A 24,976-nucleotide genomic window follows, 5' to 3' on the forward strand; every position below is an offset into this window, starting at 1 on the left:
TTCAATACCGATTCCTCGTACGTCGCCATTAATTTTGGTGTGAACTCTTTGTCAATGGGTTCGATGCCAAGACGATGAATTCCATGAGCAAATTCGTGAACGAGGATGTCTTCATCGTGATAAGGATCACGTGGATAGTCTAAACAGAGAACGTTCTCTTCACCTACTGTTGATATAGGGGCGAACGTAGTTCCCCCAAGACCTCGGGCTCTTAAATCGTAGTAACTATCTAAAAAACTGTGTTCTGGAATATCCGTAGTATTTTCATTAATACTTATAATTCCAACTCGTCCATAGTTATCGTACATGCTGTTCCTTATATCATCGCGGTCTGACAACATAACACGTACGATATAGCAAGTGTGTTTCAAAGCCTTATCCGAAACTTTACCCGATGAAATGATTGGAACGCCGAAAGCATGGGTATATTTTTTGTAAAAGTCGCTTAATTTGAGAGATTTTTTCACATCAGCAGGTATAGGTATTACAGAGTCACACATTACTTCTTTCATTGCATTGCCACGACCTGTTTGTCTTCGATACCGGCCGTTGCTATCTGAAAGTCAATCACAATATGGGTATGACAGTTTAAGTTTTGTAACATCACATTGCTCGCGAAATTAAAACTTCACGAGGATAGGATGTTCATGAAAATGTATATCGTTGTTTGAAACTGGAGTTTGTTTCCAATGAAAACACACTGATTTTGATGTGTAACTTATATAGGAGTGGACACTGAGACAAGGTCACCGTTCTTGTCTGAGAATTTCTTAAACACGTTTTACCAATTCACACTCCCACAAAAATGGCATTCTTAAGTTTACTATCACTTAGTATACTGAGGATGGAAAAAAAACTTTCGCCTGATATAAAGTGGATGATTAGAAATGATAGAACACACATAGCAAAGACGACAAAAACACACGTGAGCATAGATGGTATGTATGTATGTATGTATGCATACATACATACATACATACATACATACATACATACATACATACATACATACATACATACATACATACATACATACATACATACAAGCGAATTTTTATCTTCTAGCTATTAGTAGATGACCTAACAATGAACAATAATATAACGAGTCACTTACCTGACCTTGAATCGGTGATTAAGTAATTATGCATATAGTATCCACAGGCAGGTAGTTTTTGTACTGTGGAGAAAGTGGATAAAGGTTGTAAAGGTAGATGTTCTGGGTGAGATAGTTCATTTCTTTTGTTGTTGTTATCGTTTTAATTCTATCTTACATTTCTATTTATCAGATTTCATGTACCCCTACTCTGAAAATTGTTCATGTTTTTAGTTTAAATTTGGAGGAAAAACTGAATGTTTAGTTTACATGCCTGTCCATAAATACGATGGTGATAAAATAAATCTTCGCAACTTTGTGATAGTCTATGGGCTACATCCGTGGCTTCGAAGGTCTCTCTCGTGAGAAGAGATTCGATGGCACGGATAACGTCTTGACTACTTTGTGATGAAATGGCTGCATCACTACAGTGACCATTTCACATTGTTTGCTTGCCGCTGCATTACATTAGCGTTTTAAAACGATAGAGCAATATAGAAATATTGTTACAGAACACAGATATTGTCTGTCTGTCTGTCTGTCTGTCTGTCTGTCTGTCTGTCTGTCTGTCTGTCTGTCTGTCTTTGGAATGGCTTGAACTTCGAGCTTTCCTAGCTACGCCTAGCGTCTCTAATAACACATGTGGATGTCTTACCATATAGACTACGACAAGATGCTTGAATATATTTGATTTGTAGAATTTCACAGCGGCGGCTCTGGGTTGACTCCATCAAATTTCGCGCATTATATGAAACAAGCAGTATAACAGCTGTATTCTGTATAATATACGGAACACGGTTTGATTGTTGACGTTTAGGTTGTATCTACGAGGCTATATAGATATGGATGTGTAATATTTCAACGTTTCCGGTGTTTAAGTTTTTGGCACGCGATCAAGAGACGTTGGGGTCACAGAGGTCCTACTGATAATGAACCACAACATGGTGAAGGTGACTGACGAGAATGGCATATGGTCAAACATAAATTCCATAAGACTTTGAATTATAATGTTTGACTGTATGTCCAACGACGTGTCTGAGTCGTAAATACTGGTATTAAAAATCTAACTAGGGACAATCTGGGGTCGACTTTTTTTCAGTAGGGTGAGAACTTAAAGGAAAATCATTTTATTTGCCGTTTTGCGCGTATGTGTAAGCTTACACAAAGCCTACACAAATCACTACTCAAAAAGAATTAGATTTCCCAATATTTTTCTCCGGTCAGCTGAGGAAAATAATCCTGACCTAAGGGGTCCTTGTCACTACGAGTCTCTAGATGAGTAGTGACAAACCCTATAGGTCATGAGTATGTGTCAGCTGAATGAAGTAAAATATTGGGGAATAATATAATTATACCTCCTCAAGCAAAATTTTATATAAAAAAAAACGGGAAAAATAATGGCGATATGGAATGTTTTTAACTCATATTTCGAGCGCCGCAAAACCCGTGACGTAGACACGGGTTGTCGTGAAGTAGCGGAACGACCAGGGTTTCTCGATATTTTCTGTTAAAAGACAATCACTTGGCTTGAGTATATGGACTGGTATAATTTGTATCATTCTAGGTTGAGAGTATCCCGATACAAACCATGCCGTGCATTCCGATATCAAGTATTTAAAAGTTGCCTAATCACGACATGTATGCAGTCATGTTGTAGACTCAAGACGGCATGAACTGTGTAATCATACTCACCATGTACTTCACGCAAGCCGTCATCGTCTCCATGGATACCACCAGTCGGTGGAAACTATCAAAGAAAAATGCGTCAATTAACTACAGTGTATTAACCGGTATGGTATGGGTATGCTGCATGTATATCCAATGTTAGCGGTATACGGGTGTGATATGTGTTCATTGTCACAAAAGTTCTGAAGAATTATAAGAAAAGTTATATTTTTCTCTATAGAGAAGTAACAATTAATAGTCATGATAAAGTATGAATTGAAATATGATGAAAATGACACAAAGAAAGGAAACGAACAGATCAACCAACAAACCATCGGCATATGCATACAGGAATTGTATAATATTATGTATCATCAACAGATTCGATTCAGGGGTTAGTATTTTTTTCAAAAATTATATCATATTAATATAAAAAATATGTTTGCTTTTCGAAGATTTCATATTTTGATCGTGTAAGGAAACACTTTTCGACGTTTACCGATTGGGAGCAGTATGTACCCGATGGGCCTTAAGCCTGGAAACTAATAGTTCAAATGCATTATACATACACATCAAATGAAGTACGTGTACCGTGCATGCACTAAACATTTTACCTGTTTTCGATAGTTGTACACATGCTTGTGCACGCGCTATCACATTTAATTGCATGGTACTTTTTGAAATTAAACTCTGACGCGTACTTCAACTTCCTATGCTATGATAATAAAAGCTTACAATAATAAACTTTTACTGACAATAAAAATTCAACTAAAACTTGACATGACTTGGTTGTTCAATAAACCGAAAATAACTAGGTTATAGTATGCAATGTTGGGGTCATGGCATGAGTAATTGAAATGTTTCTTGCTATCTTGATTTCATATTCAGTGTCACGTGTTTCTGTGATTCTGATGTCATATGCAATCTTTTCCATGTACCGACATGGAAAATAAGGTGCACGGTTTAATTGTGAATCCCTTGATTAAGCTTTAGCAGAACAAGAGTGAAAAGGTCATCAGAAGTGACTTTTAAGATTGTCAGAAAGTCACCTCTACTGTGTTTGGTACCGAAATGTGATGTACCGAAATATCTCATTTGTGTAGGTATGATTTACAAGTACAATATAAATCTACTGAAACTGCTGTTCCTGGTGCTGTAGCATGCCATAGGCATGAGTTGCTTAACTTTACGACCATTGCATATACATGTTGTATCTGACACCCATTGGCAGTGTATTAAAATGTGGTTACATCAGAATCATTAAGGAATATTATGATACGAGCGTATCTTGTTGGATACGATAGTTTTTTTCCCTATATGTATTGTTACAAAATTGATATAGAACAATATTACATTTACCTACACCATCGCCCAATACCCTTACAGCGTGAGGATAGTTTCCAACTACCTATGTGTTTAGTTGACTATACGTCTGCATCCTAAAGGTATATTAGTAAATTCTTTTTCCCGTCTTCTCCATTCATGCACGTAGACACAAAGGGTATTTCCGGTCAAGAGCTCATAAAAACCCTGTCTTACTGGTTACGTAATGTATTATCATGATGCCACCTAAGTCATCGTTAGCCCGTTGCTGCAGATCAAAGTATTTTAGTTCATCAACTTTTGTGCTTTAATTCAAATTATACGCAATTATATTTCACAAACCAACAAATTAAAAAATATATTGTGCTAGTGAATGACGTGTGGAAGGCAATACCTGGTGATGTTATTATTCAAACTATCACAATCCAGGTATCCATCTAACTGAATAGGTGATTGTTAAAGTCTTGCGACATAAAAAAGACACCTACCGGCAACGAAAAACATGGTATCGTCTGAATAGCCCATAATAATACTAGTAGAATAAGTGATGTCATGACGAGGGTGGTCCAAAGTAGTGGATATAGACAGAGGTCTGTGCTGCTTCTAAAACAGGTAACAAAAGACGTGAAGACGAAAGGGTCATGCGTTACCTTACCATTTAATTGAAAATACATTGTTGTCTGACTTTAATGACACATAGGGTCTATTCAAGAAAAGATAATGAATGCACACTTCGAAAGACAGCCTATGTAAATGGCGTTGGTAGGCTAGGCATCCCCGAATGCAACTTTTACCTTACAAGACTGTAAACTTTCTGTTGTTCTCCATATTAATCATGTTATGAATCGTGCAAACCAAATACAACTGTGGACAGTATACTTACCAGGAGGTGGTCTATATTTTTTCTATTTGTTCATTAATTCTGCCGCCATGAACCTGACCTTGTTTGAAATGACGGTCACAAAATGTAAATCATAATTTTATAGGTCAGCGCACAGGAAAAAAAATATTGAAATTATTGAGGACAACCGTTTGCTTGCAGAGTGTATCATATCGTAGTTTATCTCGGGGTGGAGAGGTTGTCGGCTTGTATAACTATCCCATGGAATGCACAAAGTAAAGATCCGACAGCTAGAAATTGCCCGGTACGTGACGTTCTTCGAACCCTTGATCCATTCAGCTTTTGTTTACGGAAACCCGTAGACAGTCCCGTCCTTTATCTGCCTTGCATAAACGGAAAGCCATTCTTTTCTCGTTTCATCGTTTACTACCAAGTACCTAGTAACGGGTAAAGCCGAGGAATGAGAAAATGTTGATACTCACCAGTGATTCACCGTGAGGCTTCTAAATCCACCACGAACCAAACCCTGTAAGCGATAGTAAGAGTTCGAAAGATCACAACAACGGCATAACATGCATATTAAAGCCTATTAACAAAACGTGCATAACTACAAAAGCATTTAGGAGTCTGATGTTGGAGATGACATTGGACAACTCGCTGTCTTGGAGGTCCACTGAAATGGAAAATTTGGTTCACGACCTCCGAAATTAAAACAATATGAAATTCACTCTTTTAATAACACGGCAGTCACTTCGCCTCGTGCTTTTCATAGGAGTGAAAACTAAACTTTGCTAACTGAATGTACACTTACTAAAATGGTTCGATAAATCTTTATCTAATGGTTTCCAAAAACCAAACTGCTTCCATCTATAGCCATATATATTCACATCTGATTTGGATGCATCTCGACCGCTGCAATGAATCTAATTTGTAGTTACTCACTGGGGTTAGGTTATAGGTCATATCAACAGACTCAATAGACTCTGATAAGACAGTCTGATCACGATGACTGTGTGGGCTTCAAAATATAAACACCAAGGTTTATACGTAAAGCTTTTAAAACTAAATGTGATATCTCACAATTTGAGCTCAATGCAATTTGTGGTTATCATATATGTAGTAATTTCACCATGTGTGAAAATGTTGGATGGTACACGACATACGCAACTGCACACACACACACGCACACACACACACACACACACACACACACACACATATACAGACAGACAGACACAGACAGACAGACAGACAGACAGACAGACAGACAGACATACACACACACACACACACACACACACACACATATATATATATATATATATATATATATATATATATATATATATATATATATATATATATATATATATATATATATATATATATATATATATATATATATATATATATATAGTCCGATATCGAAGATTGTTTATCTCGTTACTGCTCTATAACCATTCATATACCTACGGGTCACAAACCTGCACAGGAAAAGGTACACATCGTTGCGTGCTGTGACATAACAAAGAATACAGCTTTGAGTGTCGACACGTAAACATGATTAACCTCGTCAGTAACCCCTTTCTCCCACGATAGAGTTCTTCTCTTTCAATTTTTAATTGATTTAAATTCAAACTTTAGTATTTTCAGACACGAGCTGTCATAAATTTCCCTTGTGAGAGAGTTAATGACATCAACATTCTCGTTGATATGAAAAGTTTTTGACGTGGAATAACAAAACGACTTCCTGTCTTTTCACCTATGTCCGAGAGTAGGGAAGTCTCGTGTCAGTGATGTCTGACCCTGGATAGCCTTGGGAAACACATGTACGTTAAAGCAATGCTCAACACAATTGGAACCTTAGACAATTGCATATAGTCACTGTGGTAAACTCTGTAAAAGAAAAAAATGTTTAATGTTTGCAACATTGTAGTTATAAATCGGGTGTCTGCCTAATTTTCAGCAATTCTTTCAAATACCATCCTCGAAATGGCATAGTTATCTAAATGATAAATATTGTGTATAACTGACAATTTATTTATTTCTGTACTTTAATTTTTGAACATATCTCAGACACACTGCAAAAATAATGTATATAACTCCACAACGTTGAATCTTTCTTTGCATGTAATCCCTCGGACAATATTACACCCAATTTCAGTGTTATGTTAAGATGCATATGATCAGAAAGTCGTTTTATCAGTGATGGACAATTAAAACTGGTTTTGAAGGTGCCGAAAAGTCGTCTCCTAATCACACTATCAAACTGCAGTGTAACATAAATTTGCTCACAAAAAGATATATTGCGCCACAGCACGATACAGCATACTCAAATAGGTACACTATTATGATGTACTTGGAATCCTTATGTGTGATGTGGCCATGCATGAGGGTCTATGGGCCATTCGAGTCTGTGAGCAAGTGACGTAATTGACAGTGTGGTAGAAGAAGACTTTTCGGCACCTTCAAAGGCAGTGTTAATTATCAATCACTATAATAAAACGACGTTCTCGTCACATGCATCTCTACAAAACTCTGAAATTGGTTGTATGTATGTATGTATGTATGTATGTATGTATGTATGTATGTATGTATGTATGTATGTATGTATGTATGTATGTATGTATGTCTATGTGTATTTGAAATGAAGTTCCTTAATAAAGTTTGTTCTTCTTTATTTTCGCCCTGCAAAGATTTGGGTTTGTGGGGTCAAGATAGAAGGGATAAACATATTTAAAATGTCAGTATTTCGTTCAGTCTGTATTATGATGCATTTTCTCCAAGATTTCCATCTTGCAAACAAAATCTCTCTGGCAAAGTCTCGTCGCTTGGTCCGAGAGGCCGTTGACCTGCAATGTGATGTCTTAAAATAAACCATGCACGGTTCACAAGCTTTGGAACAATTGCAGCGTCTTCTTTCATCAGATCCATGTCATTTGCATTCACAACGATGTGTATTTAACCCTAAACATCCATTGCAGACCTTATACATTTACATGTAAACAGACTTGAGGACTGTCAATGCATATTGAGTAACAGTCAGACGACTATTGAGTAACACAAATAACCCCTTAGCCTTTTTAATTGACCACCTTACTAATCCAGTCTAATGACTGTCTTCTCTTTGGATTTATGATAGGGATGCAAACATTTGTCGAGAGAATAAGAGGATTTGAAGAATTGTTTAGAGCAATAATGAGCCTTAATCATCTCTCCAGACCAAATATTATGTCAAAGCAGAGTCTTTCTATCATGGGACTGTTGGCAAAGCTATCCATTCATGCATTTAAAGCTGTTAAACCTGATAAATCGCCATGTGAGGTTTAAAAGTTCTTTCTGGTTATAGCTGAATTATAAAATAAAGACAAAAGATGTGAGAAGTTAGTGTATTCAATTCAATGAATTGTGTTGTGATGAAAACCGGAATTGTACCAGATGAGTTGCAAGAAAAAACAATTTTCAAGGACGGGGCAAATCAGAACCCGGAAACTACAAACCCACCAGCCTAACAACAGTTTGTGGGAATCTTTTTGAATCTATCATTTATAGAGGCAGTGTTGTTGAGCTTCTGGGTAAAACATAACCTAATTCTCAGTTCACAACACGGATTACGCCATGTATTGGGAAGTCATGCCTCACAAATCTGGAGCAAACAACACAACTTGTTAATTCACGTAATTTATTCAGATTTTTCCAAGGCATTCGACAAAGTTCTCCACGTCAGCCAAATGCGGCTATTATGGCAACATTCGCCTGCCCCGATCATTTGGCAAGTTGATAATGTTGTTTACTTGACAGATATTAACACTTTTACTGCTGAACACATCATGATTGTTATTGAAGGGAGTCTAAAAAGTTGATAAATGTAGACAAAACTCGTGTTCAATAGTAAAGGACTCTTATCTAAACAACAACCAAAACTTGTCAAATAGTTAGGCTTACATGTAATCATTTAACAATTCTGCTGACAAACTCTCTCTGTTTTAGTTGAACAAAATGGAAAACCACGGGTTCAAGCATGGTTAACGGATCGTCAGCAGCGAGTTGTCATAAATTGTATTTCATCAGCATATTGAAAGCAGTTACAAGCGGAGTAATACCACAAGGGTCTGTGCTTGGTCGACCGGTCCTGTGCTTTTCCCAGTCTTCATTAACGACATTGATTGGACGAATAACAAAGTCCATTAATTACATTGATTGTAACAAATACCAAAGTAAATAAATTCGCTGATGACACAATTAAAGCTCTATCACCAACTTTATACACTAACAAAGACACTGAAGTATTAACAGAAGACCTGAATGACACGACACGAATGCATCAAACTCGTCTGTGGACTTCTGATACCATCGATGAATTGCAATGTTGTTTTGAAGCAACTGATTGGGATGTGTTTTTCGATAGTTGTGGATCCGACCCGGACAGTTTAACTGATTGTGTAACATCCTACATGAACTTCTGTGAGGACTCGATCATTCCGACCAAAACCGTGCGAATTTATTCAAATAATAAACCCTGGATCAACAAGGACTTGAAACAATGTTTGAATGATAAAAAGATCGCATTTTTGCAGGGGGATATACAGAGAGTTAGACAACTTGAAAAAGAATTTAAGAGTAAGGTTAAAACCGCAAAAGTTGAGTACAAAAGTAAGGTGGAGAAGAGGTTTAGAGGTGGTAATGCTCGGGAAGCATGGAGTGGGTTAAATGTTATGATGGGAAGAAAACAGAAACAACAAAGCGTACAGTGTAATGATCCTACTTCTTTTGCCAACGAACTAAACACATTCTATGCCCGTTTTGATGTCAGAGACTTTAAAGCGGAATGCAATGAGTTATGTCAGAATCTTGAAACAACTATACCAGTCCTTGTCGAAACAGATAATGTTGTCAGAGTTCTTTCCAGAGTCAATCCCCATAAGGCCGCAGGACCTGATGGTCTGAAAGGTAGAATTTTAAAAGAATGTGCGAGTCAGTTAGGACCCTTGTTCACTCGTCTTTTCCAACTGTTTTTAGATATACATTTTATTCCCCGCGTTTGGAAATTATCGACCATTATACCTGTTCCTAAAAAACCAGGTGCAAAGATAATGAATGATTTTAGACCAATAGCCCTGACTTCAATCCTTTGTAAATGCATGGAGAGAATTGTTTGTAACAAGCTTACCGCGTCTGTCGCCGATCATATGGATCCATTACAATTTGCATATAAGGCCAAAAGGGGGGTGGAAGATGCAACCTTGACACTTTTTGACTTAGTTTCACGCCATTTAGATTGTTCTGGCACTTCTGTCCGGGTTCTCTTTATGGATTTCTCTTCTGCATTTAATACAATCCAGCCACATATACTATTGAAACGTTTACTTGATTTGCACACCAACTCGGCATTAATACTCTGGATTAAAGCGTTCCTAAGCGATCGGCCTCAGCGCGTTAGTGTGCAAGGGCATTTCTCCAACGAATTAGTGCTAAATACGGGTGCTCCTCAGGGATGTGTCTTGTCCCCTGTCCTTTTCTCTGTGTACACAAACGAACTTATGTGTAACAATGTTATTCTTACTTTAATCAAATTTGCAGATGACATGGCGCTGGTCGCCCGCTTAAAAGATGAATTTTCACTTGGTCAGTATTTTCTATACGTGAATACCCTAAAATCCTGGTTTGACAAGAGTTATCTTGAACTCAATGTTAGGAAAACGAAAGAGATGTGCATGGTTGGGGGACGGAAACAAGACACATCACTATGTCGATCTCTCACCATAAACGGGGAAGAAGTGGAGAAAGTACATATTTTTACATATCTTGGTACCATCCTAGCTTCCAACCTAAGTTTTACAGATAATGTAGATCATATTTTTAAGAAAGCACAGCAGCGCCTTTATCTGCTTCGTAAGCTCAATAGTTTTAACGTAAGTAAGGATATATTAGCATCAGTGTATCGCTCACTAATCGAAAGTGTATTGACATTTAATATTGTATCCTGGTATGGAAATCTCACAGTTAAAGACAGAACAAAGTTGTCGCGAGTCGTCAATCAGGCGGGAAGGATTATTGGTTCAAAGCAGAAACAATTATCCGAACTCTACCACCAGTCACTGAAACGAAAAGCTGTTCAAATTTTCAAGGATCAAAAACACCCACTACATAACCAGTTCCAAACTTTACCGTCAGGTCGGCGACTCAAAGTTCCCCTCGCAAGGAAAAATTGCTACAAAAAGTCTTTTATCCCATCTGCTATTTCTATTTTAAACTGTGGATTCACTGATTTGTAATAACTGTGTTTGGATTTTAGTACTGTATATATTTCCATAGACCTACATAGTATTGTTGTACATTTGTCTGTCTGGTTGTATGTTGCCTGTGATAGCGTTTTTATTCGTATTGGGATTTCTGAAATGCCAGAAGGAAATTTTCCATTATATGTTTTTAATTTAATGGACAATAAAGTTTTTGAATTGAATTAAACAAATGTCTCAAGATTGTCAGATGAGTCTAATTGTTGCTAAATGCAAATCAAGGCACATCTGACAATAAGAGCCATCATATACACCAAATGGTTAACATGCAACTTCAGCACTTCGTGTATTTCCTCCACTCTGAGACTAGTTAAAGCTGTAACTGGAACGGGTTTAAAAAATGTTTTGTTAGGTACAATTTATATCGTACACCGAGAACAGTATTGCATCACCACCTGTTGGTAAGCCTATTTTTGTAGCTGTGTACATGATAATCATAAAAGCAAGATTTTTGGGGTCCGCACTCAAAATCAGCGCCCGGAACGGCGATAACGGTTTACCTGTTTTTTGTACTGCTTGTGGATATTATTGACCACTGATTAAATGTGAAATGTCAAATTTAATATTGGTATATTAACAATTTTCAGTGAATTCGAATATATTGTCGTTGCGGAATTGTCTAATCGCAAAAATGATATGGAATCATTTTTTTAGTGAACACATCTTTGGTTATTTGATTGAAAAAGTGTCCCAGTCACAGCTATTTGCCGCAGCTATGACGATTAACCTTATACACATACATCGTTTATAGGAGTTATGATATATTGTATGGATGATCCCTGACCGATCATCAAATTTGATTGGTGATATAAAATTGTATTTTAAACATGAATATATGTTAATCATAGACGTTGGGGCTATGGTTGAATTATTCCATTAAACTTACATTTTCAACCGCAGACGTCGTTTTTATCTAAAGTGATGCTCAAAAACAACTTGTTCGGTATCCATATCGATTTGAGCCATATACTGTGTTTATCACCATATGTAACGACCAGGTGCAGCCAAAGGGCAGATTTGTGGTTTTCATTAATTGTATATTGTTTCAGAGCAAAAATTTAAAAGTTTTATAGAACCTCCCCCCCCCCCCAAAAAAAAAAAAAAAAATTATAGAGAATGTAACATATAACAATGCCGTATTGTATGTATCTGTAAGTGAATAAAACTCTCGGTACATTGAACAATACAGCTTTCGTGAAAGTTGTCGTAAGGCCTGTTACAAATTATCATTTTGATGTTTCAGACAGCTGTAAAATGTATTTTTATCAAAGTTGAAAGGGCCAGACTCATTGACAGGAAATATCAAAACCACTTACGCCTCTTCACTTTAGACTATTGACCCCAAAATGCAATAATTCCAACAAAGGTTAAAAGGCAGTGGTAGCTCAAATATTTTACAATTCTTAGTATACCAGTCCGGCGCCGAGGCAGGTGCAGAGAAAAATTGAGAAATCACAAACGGTTCATTCTTATCTGTGATTTGTTCAGGATGATAATAATAATAATCTTTATTTATACTGGATAGTTCTTTAAGCATATAAACACTTGTCTCCCAAGAAGTCCAGTGAGGGCCATCCCTCATGGGTTCAGTGTTAATGCAGGAGGCAACCGGAGTACCCGGGGAAAACCTGCGTTGTTCGGTAGAGTCAAACTGAACGACACTCTTCTTACTTACGTGCACGTGCACCTTGTAGCGGAATCGTATCATTTCACCCACGGGTAAGTCGTGTGTGAAAACATCGACACTGTCACCATTGATATAATTACAGTGGCAGTTCTATAAAATGTCCATGTTTTATTATTGTGGTACCTGGCCGGCGAAGTGACAACGAATTTCCTTGGGTGCAATGGTTTATTTACGAGACAATGTGTCCTAGATCGACCCTATATCATTCATTACTTATGTCGTCAACTAATTTTACGAGCTGTTATATTGATATGATATGGAATAAGTTTGAGATGCTCCTCTTGTACGATTATGTATTGCGGACGTATTTCATTTATCAATAGAAGACTATATATCGATCATAAAATATTAATTACGAGTCAAAATAATGCCTGCCAAAATTATGACATTGTAAATTTTTGTATATTGATAACTTTGTAGATTTGACTAGCACACTGTGACAGAATCAAAGCCGGCTTGACAAGCTAGCTATGGGAACATGTTTGTGTGTGAACGATGGTCTCAGTCTAGACACTCTTCTAATATTTCTTGATTTTATCTGTTATGTCAACGAATTACATTGCAAAAAAAGGAGCTAAAGTAGAAAGTATGTGGTCCATTCATTTCAACATCTTTTAAAAGCCAGCTTTCAATGATTTCACAAGCATACTATCCCGGGGCCATGGATATGGGATGTCCAGTGAGGTTACCCCGTTTTCATTTCAAATTCTTTCTTTATGCCTAACAATGTCATGTACGTGATGGACTATATAGAGAATATAGCTTATAACAAAATCTACTTATTACCAGACTTGTGGACTGTATAGAAGCTAAATGTATCTGCTTACAGGAGCACTGCCACCCTCTTAACTTTATGAATCGTTTTAGAAACCCCTAGGAGTGGAGACCAAACACAGGCGACCTTGTGAAGCTTGGAATTAATCCTATGTTTTTAAAAGTATCTTTCTTATCGACTTGGGAAGGCCACTTGCTTGTTCTTATACCAAACTACGGTACCTGGCGACTTCATCATGAAGTAGGTAGCTAGCAAACTGGCTCTCACGAGATTACACACTTCTCTTTCTGTCAGTCTGTCTCATACACACATATAGATAGACAGACAGACAGACAGACAGACAGACAGACGTCGACAGAGACCTACATTGAAACAATGACGACTCCTATACTCGTCATATATAGTTATAGACTCTAAAGATGAGGTCTGCATAAATGTTAGAGTGAAAACACATGTACCATCGACATATAACATATATTCACATGATCAAATCTCCTCAACCCCTTCCCCTTGAAACAACCTAACATGTAGCATTGCCCCGAAATCACTCCTACTTGATAGGATCCATCAACAATCTAATAAAATGCAAGGTTTTGATACCATTTGTAGTTGGAAGTTTATCTTTTATTGTAATCCCAATACGATACATAATCAAAAACAAAAGTATTACAAAGCACTGGCGTTGGAGGCGCTATAAATGCGTACCAGTATTATAATATTACACAAAAGCTGTTAAAACTGGGCACATATCTACCAATGCTGAATACTCTTATCTTACCAAGAAATAATAAATGACATAACTATCATATAATTGAGTTCTTCATAAATACTTGACCATATTTTGAAGACCAATAATTTTAAAAATGATAAATTCTCTGAAATGATAAAAATCATGATTAATTGAACTAGTAACTTGCATATATAATGAACACAGTGACTGCAATAATTCTTGAACAATGATATGTTATCCATTCATAGAAAAGAGCAAATATTACACAACAAATGCTGACACCACTATATGGACATTGCTAAAATATACCTAGATAAACTATTTTCAGCTATTATCGATCCCTTCAGATGACAAACAACTGAACTCCCTTACAGTTGAAGGCAGTGTGGGTATTTGAGACAATTTACTCTTTTGAGTATTTTTTTGTGCCAATTTACTCTTCTGAATACAGTGAATTAATGTATGATACAAGAGTCATGATTTAATACACAAACCTATGTATATTGCCACTTAATTGCCATCCTGACCTTTTGAACTTAATCTTTTTAATGTGGTGTATGAATAAATTTATGCTGTGTGGTTTCAAATTGCCACTGAATGGCAAAACATCAAAATTTGTGAAAAGCTTAAAAGGCAAGTTGATCTATAAATTTACATTACATAGGAAGAGATGGAAAGACAATGGGTACACAGTACATGTAAATTGCTAAAAACCATCATTATATACACATACAGTGGATTTCAAAGTACCGGTCAGTGGCTCTGTATGATACAACCACGCAGCATACAATAACAAACTGCACATGGGATAACGGACGCGACTGGCATTATTCTCCATTCTGGTAGGTTTTCAAAGGCAACTTTTGTATGCTTTTAAGCTGAGTCAGCAGTACAGTGCAGTGATCAGTTACAGAAGGAGTTGTGCATCAAATACAGCACGCTGCAAGTGGAAAACAGCACGCTGCAAGCTGACACAGTTATGCAAATCTAACCCACAATTCTGTTTTTCATGGAAACAAAAAGAGCACATCCAAAAAAATATGAAATTTCCACAGAAGAAAGGCCTCCATCTATCTCAACCTGGTAATGACGCAAACAGTGAAAAGGTTCTACACTGTTACAGCATAAAAGTAAAAATTACAAACTATATACACATAAAATATTTATTTATTACTTTAAGATTCAAAGGACGGTCATATTAAAAACAGGATTATTTCATTAAAATGGAAAGGATTTTCAATAAGTAGTATTATCTCATGGCGATTCTTTAGCCATAAAATAACAATTCCTAGTATCACAGCAATGCTTGCCATCAATCTTCTTTCTTCAATACAATAATATCAAAGGAAGGAATGTTTACAAGTGGTGTTTATTATTTTGTAGATTTACATCCATGGGTATTTCTCTAATTCATATGGTTTGGGTTCATCACAATTCTCATCTATGGGTGTACTAAAGGCAGCGTTTTTCCTAAATGGTGTGTCTTTTGTCTTCTGTTGTGAAACTCCCTGAAATCAAAAACACAAACATTTCTTTCTGTTTAATTTATTTACGGTATGACCATGAAACTGTTTATAAAATATGGTAAGTTTGTGGAATTTATGCAGCATTTGAATACTACATGTTAACCCTTACTAGGAAGACTAACAACAAGAATACATTACTCCTACATGTGTATACCACCATACATTTGTATTTGACAATACCCCAAAACGTTGATGCACTGTCTACTTTTCTTTCAAACTTGGGTGAAAGAGTTTAAAATAGAGTCTAGTTTAATCTATTTACAATTACATTTTTTTCAATGTCAACAAAAACTTGTGCAAACTGATTAGCTCACTGTACTTGGTGACTACATCAGCTACGTACATTAATCAGACAAACCCATATTTGAGATATGACTGTCTTTCAAAATTGCACTTGAACTATTGCACATGTATTTGGGTCTATTTAGCATTAAAAGCTACATAGTGTAGGTATAGACTTTTAACAGAAATAGGCCCTGAATGAAATTGAGAGAGGGGTGTATTATATGTGCTGTACACATCCTACTTTACAAAGACTGCCTACAGGTACCCCCCTCCCCCACCCCCACTCCATTACTATACAAAACCTTTATCATGCTAATGCTAATGAATTCTTTCAGAATACAATATGACTTTGCAAAACTTATATTATATTGTCAACTCACATGTATTTTGTCTTTGTGTTCTGACCAGAATGTAACAGGTTGTTCTGTTTCAACGTTATGGTCCATTGTTGGTTCAGGTGAGACTGATACAAAACCTTCCACAGTGAAATCCTTTTTGGTAACTGATACATATTCAGGTTCTGGGGGAGGTGGATTGAATTCTTCATGAACTTGTTGACTCATTTGTTCATATAACATCTTCTCTAACATTTGTTGTTTTTTACCTGAAAGTGAAAAGGAAAAGTTTCAAAAAATGTCAACTATTCTCTTTATCATTATTATGGTTATCACTTGGATTTGACACATAAATCATGAAATCTTATTGCACTTTTTCTTTGTTTTGCCATGACATAAAAGGATTATTTGCTTTACAACACTATTCTGTGTTCCCTCCAAAGTCCAAATAAGTTGAAAAAGTACTAAGTGAAGAATGTATGCCAATTAGGGGTACATAAGAGTCAGGACCTGGATTTGGTTGATAGTTTACAATGAAGTACTTTTTTTAAACACTAGCTACACATTCCACTGAATAGCCTAGAAAATAAGGCATTCCATTTGTATGGCTGAACTGTTGTTTCTCTGTCTGTATACAACATGCGAAAAAAACACCAGTGCATTTGCTTGCTTGTGGTGAGTACTAAGCATAAACCTACATTAGAGGTACCCCCTGTTGTTTTAGTATCAGTTACATTGTTGTTTTTACCTAAGTTTGACTTTGCTTGAAGTCTTTCCTTGACTCATTTCATTCACGCAAATACACTAGTGTTTTTTATGGGTTGTATGAATCTTCCCCTATTTTTGCCATAATATCTTGGTATACTAGTATTACTAGCCCATGTCAGATTAGTGTAAACATTTTGGTAAGCAAAACAGTCGTCTTCAAGTGCAGAACAAATGAAAAAACTGGACTTGAACAAAACAGTCTAATACTTATGGCTTTAATAAGATAGCACTAAACATAGATCTTGGTGGTCCCCTCCCAGATCTATGTACTAACTAACTTGGGATTCAAATACTGTACTTTGAAGGGCTATGATTCAATCCAAGGTTATCGCATTAATTAATCTTATTAGTAGAGCCATAAGGATCATACAGAATCATTCTTTTGTTCAAGACACACTTGTTCTATACCTGAATCAGACAATCATTTTTCACAAATAAATTTTGATCTTAATCCAAAGTAAGACTTGAAATGAACAACACTGCTTTCTACCCCTCCTAAACAAAGAAAACAAATAAATATCGTACCAACAATTCTTTCTACCCCTCCTAAACAAAGAAAACAAATAAATATCGTACCAACACTGCTTTCTACCTCTCCTAAACAAAGAAAACAAATAAATATTGTACCAACAATTCTTTCTACCCCTCCTAAACAAAGAAAACAAATAAATATCGTACCAACAATTCTAACTCCTGGTGACCGTGGTCTACGGTAAGAATCTGTAAATGTTGATATTTTTTCAGGATTTGCCTCAATATCTGTGGAAAGAATTCCTCTATGACCTTCAACACCAAGTTTTGAAATAGACTTTGGATCTACCACTGGCTCATCAAGCCCCAGATGTTGACAACTTCTCTGTAAAGATAAGAAGGAAAGAGCAGGTGAAAATACCACGAAAACAGGTTACAACTGTCATTCTATTTCTTCTCCACTGTCTATGGTCAAATCTACTGTAAGTCACTATCATATGCCTTAGCCCATACAGATCCAGTAGACACATGTTTTGTTATTGGCAGTAATCACTTTGGCATGACAAGGGAATTATACAAACGAACCACAGTCAATCCATCACAAAGAGGGCTGTGAACGAACATATGGGGGGGGGACACCCTGCATATACACAAATAATGAAATTAGAAAGAACGAGAAGGATATAGTGTGATGTATTGATAAACAGTAGTTTTTGTTACATCCACAAGTTATGTATTATAGAGTTGACAGGAAATAATCGTTTCGTACAAATACAGTGACAATTTCAAAATGTTACATCAATACATGGCAATCGTGGATGTATCACTGGCACAGAGATACTGTATCAAATTCATTTCTCGCTGTCAACTGTTCTCTCCCATTTTATACATGTTTTTACCCCCACAAACCCCGCCAGACTAACTGATTAGTCAGTGGTCTGCGTTAAGACGCCAGCTCTAATTCAAACAGTTCGACAACAATAGAGTCTGTACAAGCGGTGGCTTGTTGGATCACAGATATATTCATATTGGATGTGTCCATTTGTGTCTCGGTGGAACATTTTCCGGGACTACTCACCTCTTCTACCCAATTTTCCAGCAAACATTTTCCATCAGAGTTGTTAATCGTCCTACTTGCGTTCATTGTCGTCATGCTTAACAATTTTGACGGTGATACCGGTGGACTATACAGTGAAATTTATAATGAATACAGCGAACAACACTCGTTCAGGACGTGAATGTTTTGTTGCTATGTTGCCAGAACGCCGGAAGTGAGCGCCCTCAAGAGGCAGGTTTGCTGATTGGCCGTCCGTTCGTTGAAAGTGAAGTTGAACCAAAGTCTCAATTTCAAGGAAGTGAAAAATAAATTACATAGCATACCAATCATCTCAAACATAAGAATAAATACTTTGTTCTTTTTCCGAGTCTGTGAAATATGTTCAAGGTGAAACTGTAAAATCCTTTCCGTAGGAAGCTCATCTACATTCTTATCTTTGTTCTTGAATGAACTTGAACTTATTGTAAGAAATATATTCATCCAAGGGCCACAGTCTTTGCTAAACTGTTTTACAATTTATTTTTTACATTGACATATTTGTTCTTACTGTCATTTTGAAATACGCATTTGTCATAACATTTCACCTCACCAACCAACCTTGCCACGTACCGATTCTTGAATCTTGACAAGCTAGAGGGGCCATTTTGTTTTCTTCCCGACGTACTTCCGGAAGCTCAGCGCACGATAAAGAGAAATTAAGCCAGGAGAGAGGGTTTTGTAAACCTAAAGGCTTTAATTCTGCTATTTTCTCAGTGCGTCGTGATACGGAAGTTTTCTTCTACCTATCTGACGGTAATAACGTAAGTATTTTATTTTGAAAGGAGAAGTGTGTAAGCGCGTACACTGAAAATCTGTGAGTCGACAACGACGCGACGTTATGCATGTATGCCAGTATGTTGTGATGCACGTACGGGATATTGTACAGTTCTGAAATTTCTTTACTTAGTTACATGTAAATTACAAAAGCGTCATCACGTTAGTAACAGGAAAAGTGTTGATCATCAATATCTCGAACAAAAGGGCCACGGTCTTTGAAATACAAGGGTGAAAACACTCTGATAATGAAACTATCAAATGACGAAAGACATAATTAACATAACAATAAGTGTCATACTTGTCATTAGGCATTCAAGCGATAAAATGCGTGTCGTATTTCAGTTTAAAAAAGTAAAGTTTATAAGTACATCAAATAACGAAATATCTTAATCCGTATACACTTGCTAAATTTATAATTTTATTATTAAATATATAAACAAAAATATTCTGAAGAGGAAGAAAAGAGAAAAATTATTTTAACTTTAAGAAAGAAAAAATTGAAAAGAGAAATATAATAAATAAAAACAAGGTAACTAAGCAAAGAAAGTAATCATGATAGGAATACTAAGGCAGGCAGATAATTCACATACAATCCGAATTTATATTCATAGTACAATGTATGCACTCATCACACTGTGCAGTGGCAGAATACTAGTAGTAGTACATGGACATTGTAAATCTAAGGAGTATCCAAACACATTTCATTCATGTTCCTGGGCCCTACCATTGACGTTGGTGTCAATTCAATCTATTATGTGTGCATTGTAGAGAGAAGCCATTTACGGATGTAAATTCTCTAGAAACTGAAGACATTGACAACTATACTGCCAACTGCTACACTTTGATAGAATATACATATATTTTCTCAAATAGAAAATATTGTTCTCTGAAGAATTTAAAACAAGGAAGGCTAATCTTTAGATGTGATAGATTTGCTGTTCTGAGGTGAGTCCTACTATATTGTATTTCCTTAGATCTAAAAATAGCTCATACAGGACTTTCTTACTGCATATCTCATATTCAATAATAGTATGGATTGCCAGTTTTTTAAGATGCCAACATTTGGATATCTTAATTAGGCATGTAATAAATTAGTTCAGGGATAATTAACAAGAATTTAATTAATATTCTATTTGAAGAATGGTTCCTCAACATACAAACATCCCTGTGGAAGGCAACTGACAATATGAACGTAGTCAACATGGAAATAGTTAGAAATAAAGCATGTCAAACATTTGTTTATTTTATCATAAAAATACATCAACATTTCTTATTCAACAAGGAAACATTGTTTAGTAGGAAATTTCCAAATATAATTCAATTTATTTTGAAGACTCAGGAGTAATGGAAATTGTCCTAATTAATTATGTACTTAATCATGTAATATAAATCCCTCATGGGCAGTTTGACTTGTATTGAAGCTATATGTCATAGTTTATAAACTACGTGTTTGTGAATATTCATTGATAAAATATACCGTAGCCTGATATTCTTATTTGTGAAATAGGATGAATTATTTTTAAATAACTAATTTGTTTGTAACATATAGTTAGGATAATATATTTCAAGAAAGCTGGACCTCAACATGTCAACATGGTAATAAATATCATATGTAACCCTAGTTGTGGGTAGCAGGAACTAATTTTTTTTCATTTCCTATCTTGTATGTACTGAAGCATGTATAATTGGCTAGTGATAAAACTGTTCCATTAGCAGCCTATATATTAACAATTTGTTGACAAATCATAAAATGTTTTGGTTATGTTTGTTCATAATTAGGCCTAAACAAATAGTTGTTTGGTTCTGGTTACCTGACCCCACCTAGCTTTTCACTACTAACTCTAAACTTTTTGTTTATGAATTCGAGAAAGAAATAATAAGATCGCAAAAATTGTGAAGCCTCACGAGAAATAGTGACTGCGGAAACCGAAACTTAACTTAAAAAGACAAAATAAAACTGTTCTTCCAATCTGTAATGGTTGTACATCTGATAGAAAGAAATAAACAACACAGAGTCCATTTGGAAAACAATGGAACACTCACACAGAAAAAAAAGTATAATAACATAAAATAAAAAATCTACCTACCCCACCAATTCTAAAATTGAGCGTAATCGGAACCACACTATTTCTTTTATTAGGTCTTAGTAATGAATTTTTACTCACGGAGTCAAAAATTTATAGGAAGCAAATCTCAAATTTTTGTTGACATCTCATCAGCATCGAAAATTTGGGATTTCCCCTCAACTTTTGACTCAGCTGTGAATAGAAATTTTAATTACAAAGTTTGAACCCAGAGTCCATGAACACTCATTCTCGCTTTATTCATACTATTTACACCCAGACATGAAGCCAGTGTTTATACACAATATATGTACCACAAGGACTAGTAGATGAGTAATTTAGCAAATTACAATTATGGAACATTTCTTATCAAAGTCTTGATGTATTTTAAAGTGACCAAATTAAACAAATTTAATAGCAAATAGATTACAACTACTGGCCATATTTTTCTAAATATGAAGTTACCCATCATTTTTTTTTCGTAAACATGTTTTCTTTGTTTTTAGATTTGTTAACAAATTTCTTTCAAATATGTTATATTTTACTTATTTTACATTGATGAATCATTTTTGAAGTTCAGGTGTTATTGTGTGCAAATATTGCATGAATAAATGTAGTAGATTTGCTGTAAAGAATTAATCAACTTTTTATAATGTAATTAGTTAAGTAGTTTAGTAATTATTATAAATTGTATGTAGTTAGTATTTTATGATGATTGATAGTCTGAATCAAGATTAATAGGTACTGCTGTATATGTGCAGACACCAAGGTTGGTAAAAGTGACAATTGTATATATGTAAGGGCTGGCATCAATAGCTCACTAGCTCAAACCTTAGACTGCCACCATAAACTTTGTTTAAACTTCATGGTGTTTTACTAAATGCTAACATGGTGTTTCATTGAATGATATTGATAACATGGTGTGTCATTGAATGATAACATGGTGTGTCATTGAATGATAACACGGTGTGTCATTGAATGATAACACGGTGTGTCATTGAATGTTAACACGGTGTGTCATTGAATGATAACACGGTGTGTCATTGAATGATAACACGGTGTGTCATTGAATGATAACACGGTGTGTCATTGAATGATAACACGGTGTGTCATTGAATGACAACACAGTGTGTCATTGAATGATAGCACGGTGTGTCACTGAATGATAACATGGTGTGTCACTGAATGATAACATGGTACATTTGTATTTCACTAAGTGGTAACATGGTGTTTCACAAAGTGAAAGATGATACAAATCATTGATGTGCATATTGTTTCACAGTTTTGGTCAAAAATTTAAACTTTGAAACTAAGTGAGGAATCTACGTGCTAAAAGGAATGTGTTCTCATGACAACAGGTTGGATTTGATGCCTTTAGCGGTATTTTTATCAGTTCAGTCGGGTTTATATATTTTTATCGAAATAGGGTAAATATAATGACAGGACATTGTGGGTGTAATCAAGAAAGCATCATCATAGAAAACAAACAATAAATTTACAGCAATAAATATATTATATGAAAGTGAAATCTCAAGAAATGAAGAAAAAAATTATGATAATATGATGATATAAGTTAGAATCTGTACATGTTAATTTGATAGTGACATTTGTATAGATTTTTAGTCCCCTGAAAGTAGGACTATTATTACAATGTGCTCTTTGTGTGTGTGTGTGTGTGTGTGTGTGTGTGTGTGTGTGTGTGTGTGTGTGTGTGTGTAAGAGTGTGTAAGAGAGAGAGAGAGAGTGTGTGTGTGTGTATGTATGTGTGTGTGTGTCTGTGTGTCTGTGTGTCTGTGTGTCTGTGTGTCTGTGTCCATCCATCCATACGTGCATCCAAAGTGATATCATTACTCAGACATGCAGTATCCAATTTCTTTCAAACCTGGCACAAATGTGACATGTCATATTGGATATATTTAGCTTGTCACTTTATTTTGTGACATATACAAATTTGACCAAACTATATTTGTCATTGAAAAATAATAATTACAACATAACTCAAAAACTGTACTAACATAGAAACTCCTTTCAAGTATCTACCCCATCAGGTACAAGCTTTCTTTTAAGGCTTTGAACTTTGACCTTCATCTCAACCTTCAGGGTCTATTATCAAAATGAAATATATATTTTCTGCTGCCAATATCTTTTCAATCATGGTCACAGGAAATATAGAAGAAACGAAATATAAACAAGGAGATTACTTCTATCACTTTTTACTGAATGGTATCCTTATGTGGAGTAACAAATCAATATATTACTGCATAACTCAAAACTTCAGTACATAGATAATAGAGACTTCATTCGTGTGTCTCACCAATATAATCACAGGCAAGCTTTCTTGTGACATAGTGACTTTGACCTTGACTTTAACCTTCAGGGTCATTATCAAAATCAAGCTATATTCAGCATACTGCAGACAGTCTGTAACATTTAGGTGTGGCCAATTTCTTTCAAAATCATATCTAAAGGTTATGCAGACCAATATATCATACATATACACCTCATACTTTTGGTGCTCATATCACTTTGTACTGAATGATGGCCGTATTTGAGGGTGTGTCTTCTATGGAGAATTGTTTTTTACATTTCATGATTACGGTTTTATTTTTCATTTAACCTGTTACGGTAATACAATGCCATGGTAAGTGCCTGTCAATATACTATATGATATTATCCCCTTCACTGTCAGATTAAGATAATCTGTGAGAATCAATTTCCTAACACAATTGAAGTGGTTCTACAGGTACATGACCATACATGTACATCATTATTGATGAAACTCTTATACTCCCAGACCTTAAGGATAGCAAACAGTTATTTATATCACAATATGTGATGATAGATACATCATGTTGTTCAGCCCTGTCAGGCCTCTGAGTGTTTGTTGATAGCATGACACAATGCTGTATCATAGTAGACTAATGATGTCTAAAAAGATAGTTTAAACCTGGCAATATAGGGTTAGACACTTTATTATTGTTAACTTCAAGCCTAATATGATATGTCACCTTTGTGTCAGGTTTGAAAGAATTTAGATATTACATGTCTGAGAAATTATGTATTACAGATGGACGCGCGAACAGATGGACAGACAGAGCCCTTTGCATTAGCACCCCCTATGGTCACATTCACTAGGATTGAATGTACAACTTTTAGTATTTTATGTGATTATGAAAGAGCTATAAATACATCTACTGTAAATTTATGGTTTCAAGCCTTTAGTACATTTATATGTGTACAGA

General features: G+C 35.6%; 3 protein-coding genes across 3 annotated transcripts in view; 1 reads left to right on the plus strand and 2 right to left on the minus strand.

The window, feature by feature from the left end:
* LOC144443030 (uncharacterized) overlaps window positions 1-1,148 on the minus strand; it is a 10,999-nt gene extending 9,851 nt beyond the window's left edge. The window contains exons 1-2 of the mRNA XM_078132403.1: window positions 1,115-1,148; window positions 1-556 (exon numbers count right to left, since the gene is read on the minus strand). The exon at window positions 1-556 is cut by the window's left edge and continues 221 nt beyond it. Of these exons, the coding sequence (XP_077988529.1) occupies window positions 1-556; window positions 1,115-1,148 (590 nt within the window). The remainder of the gene's footprint in view (window positions 557-1,114) is intronic.
* Window positions 1,149-14,299: 13,151 nt separating this feature from the next.
* Window positions 14,300-19,073, minus strand: LOC144443409 (sperm-associated antigen 8-like). The gene is made up of 4 exons (XM_078132876.1): window positions 18,877-19,073; window positions 18,006-18,183; window positions 16,605-16,828; window positions 14,300-15,921 (listed from the first exon to the last, which is right to left on the minus strand). Exons 1-4 carry the CDS (start codon window positions 18,949-18,951, stop codon window positions 15,799-15,801), a joined length of 600 nt encoding a protein of 199 aa, XP_077989002.1. The 5' UTR covers window positions 18,952-19,073; the 3' UTR covers window positions 14,300-15,798.
* Window positions 19,074-19,524: 451 nt separating this feature from the next.
* Window positions 19,525-24,976, plus strand: part of LOC144443210 (peptidyl-glycine alpha-amidating monooxygenase-like) — a 43,597-nt gene continuing 38,145 nt past the window's right edge. The window contains exon 1 of the mRNA XM_078132621.1: window positions 19,525-19,655. The gene's annotated coding sequence lies outside the window, so the exon portion shown is untranslated. The remainder of the gene's footprint in view (window positions 19,656-24,976) is intronic.

The sequence above is a fragment of the Glandiceps talaboti genome, chromosome 12 (genome assembly GCF_964340395.1).
Source record: "Glandiceps talaboti chromosome 12, keGlaTala1.1, whole genome shotgun sequence".
In the NCBI taxonomy this organism is placed as follows: domain Eukaryota; kingdom Metazoa; phylum Hemichordata; class Enteropneusta; family Spengelidae; genus Glandiceps; species Glandiceps talaboti.

What these genes read in the sequence shown, in the direction of transcription:
- LOC144443409 (XM_078132876.1), bottom strand. Translation starts at nt 18,951, where the DNA reads ATGACGACAATGAACGCAAGTAGGACGATTAACAACTCTGATGGAAAA. An exon ending in ACCAGGAGTTAGAATTGTTG is followed by an intron (nt 16,829 to 18,005) that starts GTACGATATTTA and finishes TTTCACTTTCAG; the next exon opens with GTAAAAAACAACAAATGTTA. An exon ending in AACACAAAGACAAAATACAT is followed by an intron (nt 15,922 to 16,604) that starts GTGAGTTGACAA and finishes TTTTGATTTCAG; the next exon opens with GGAGTTTCACAACAGAAGAC.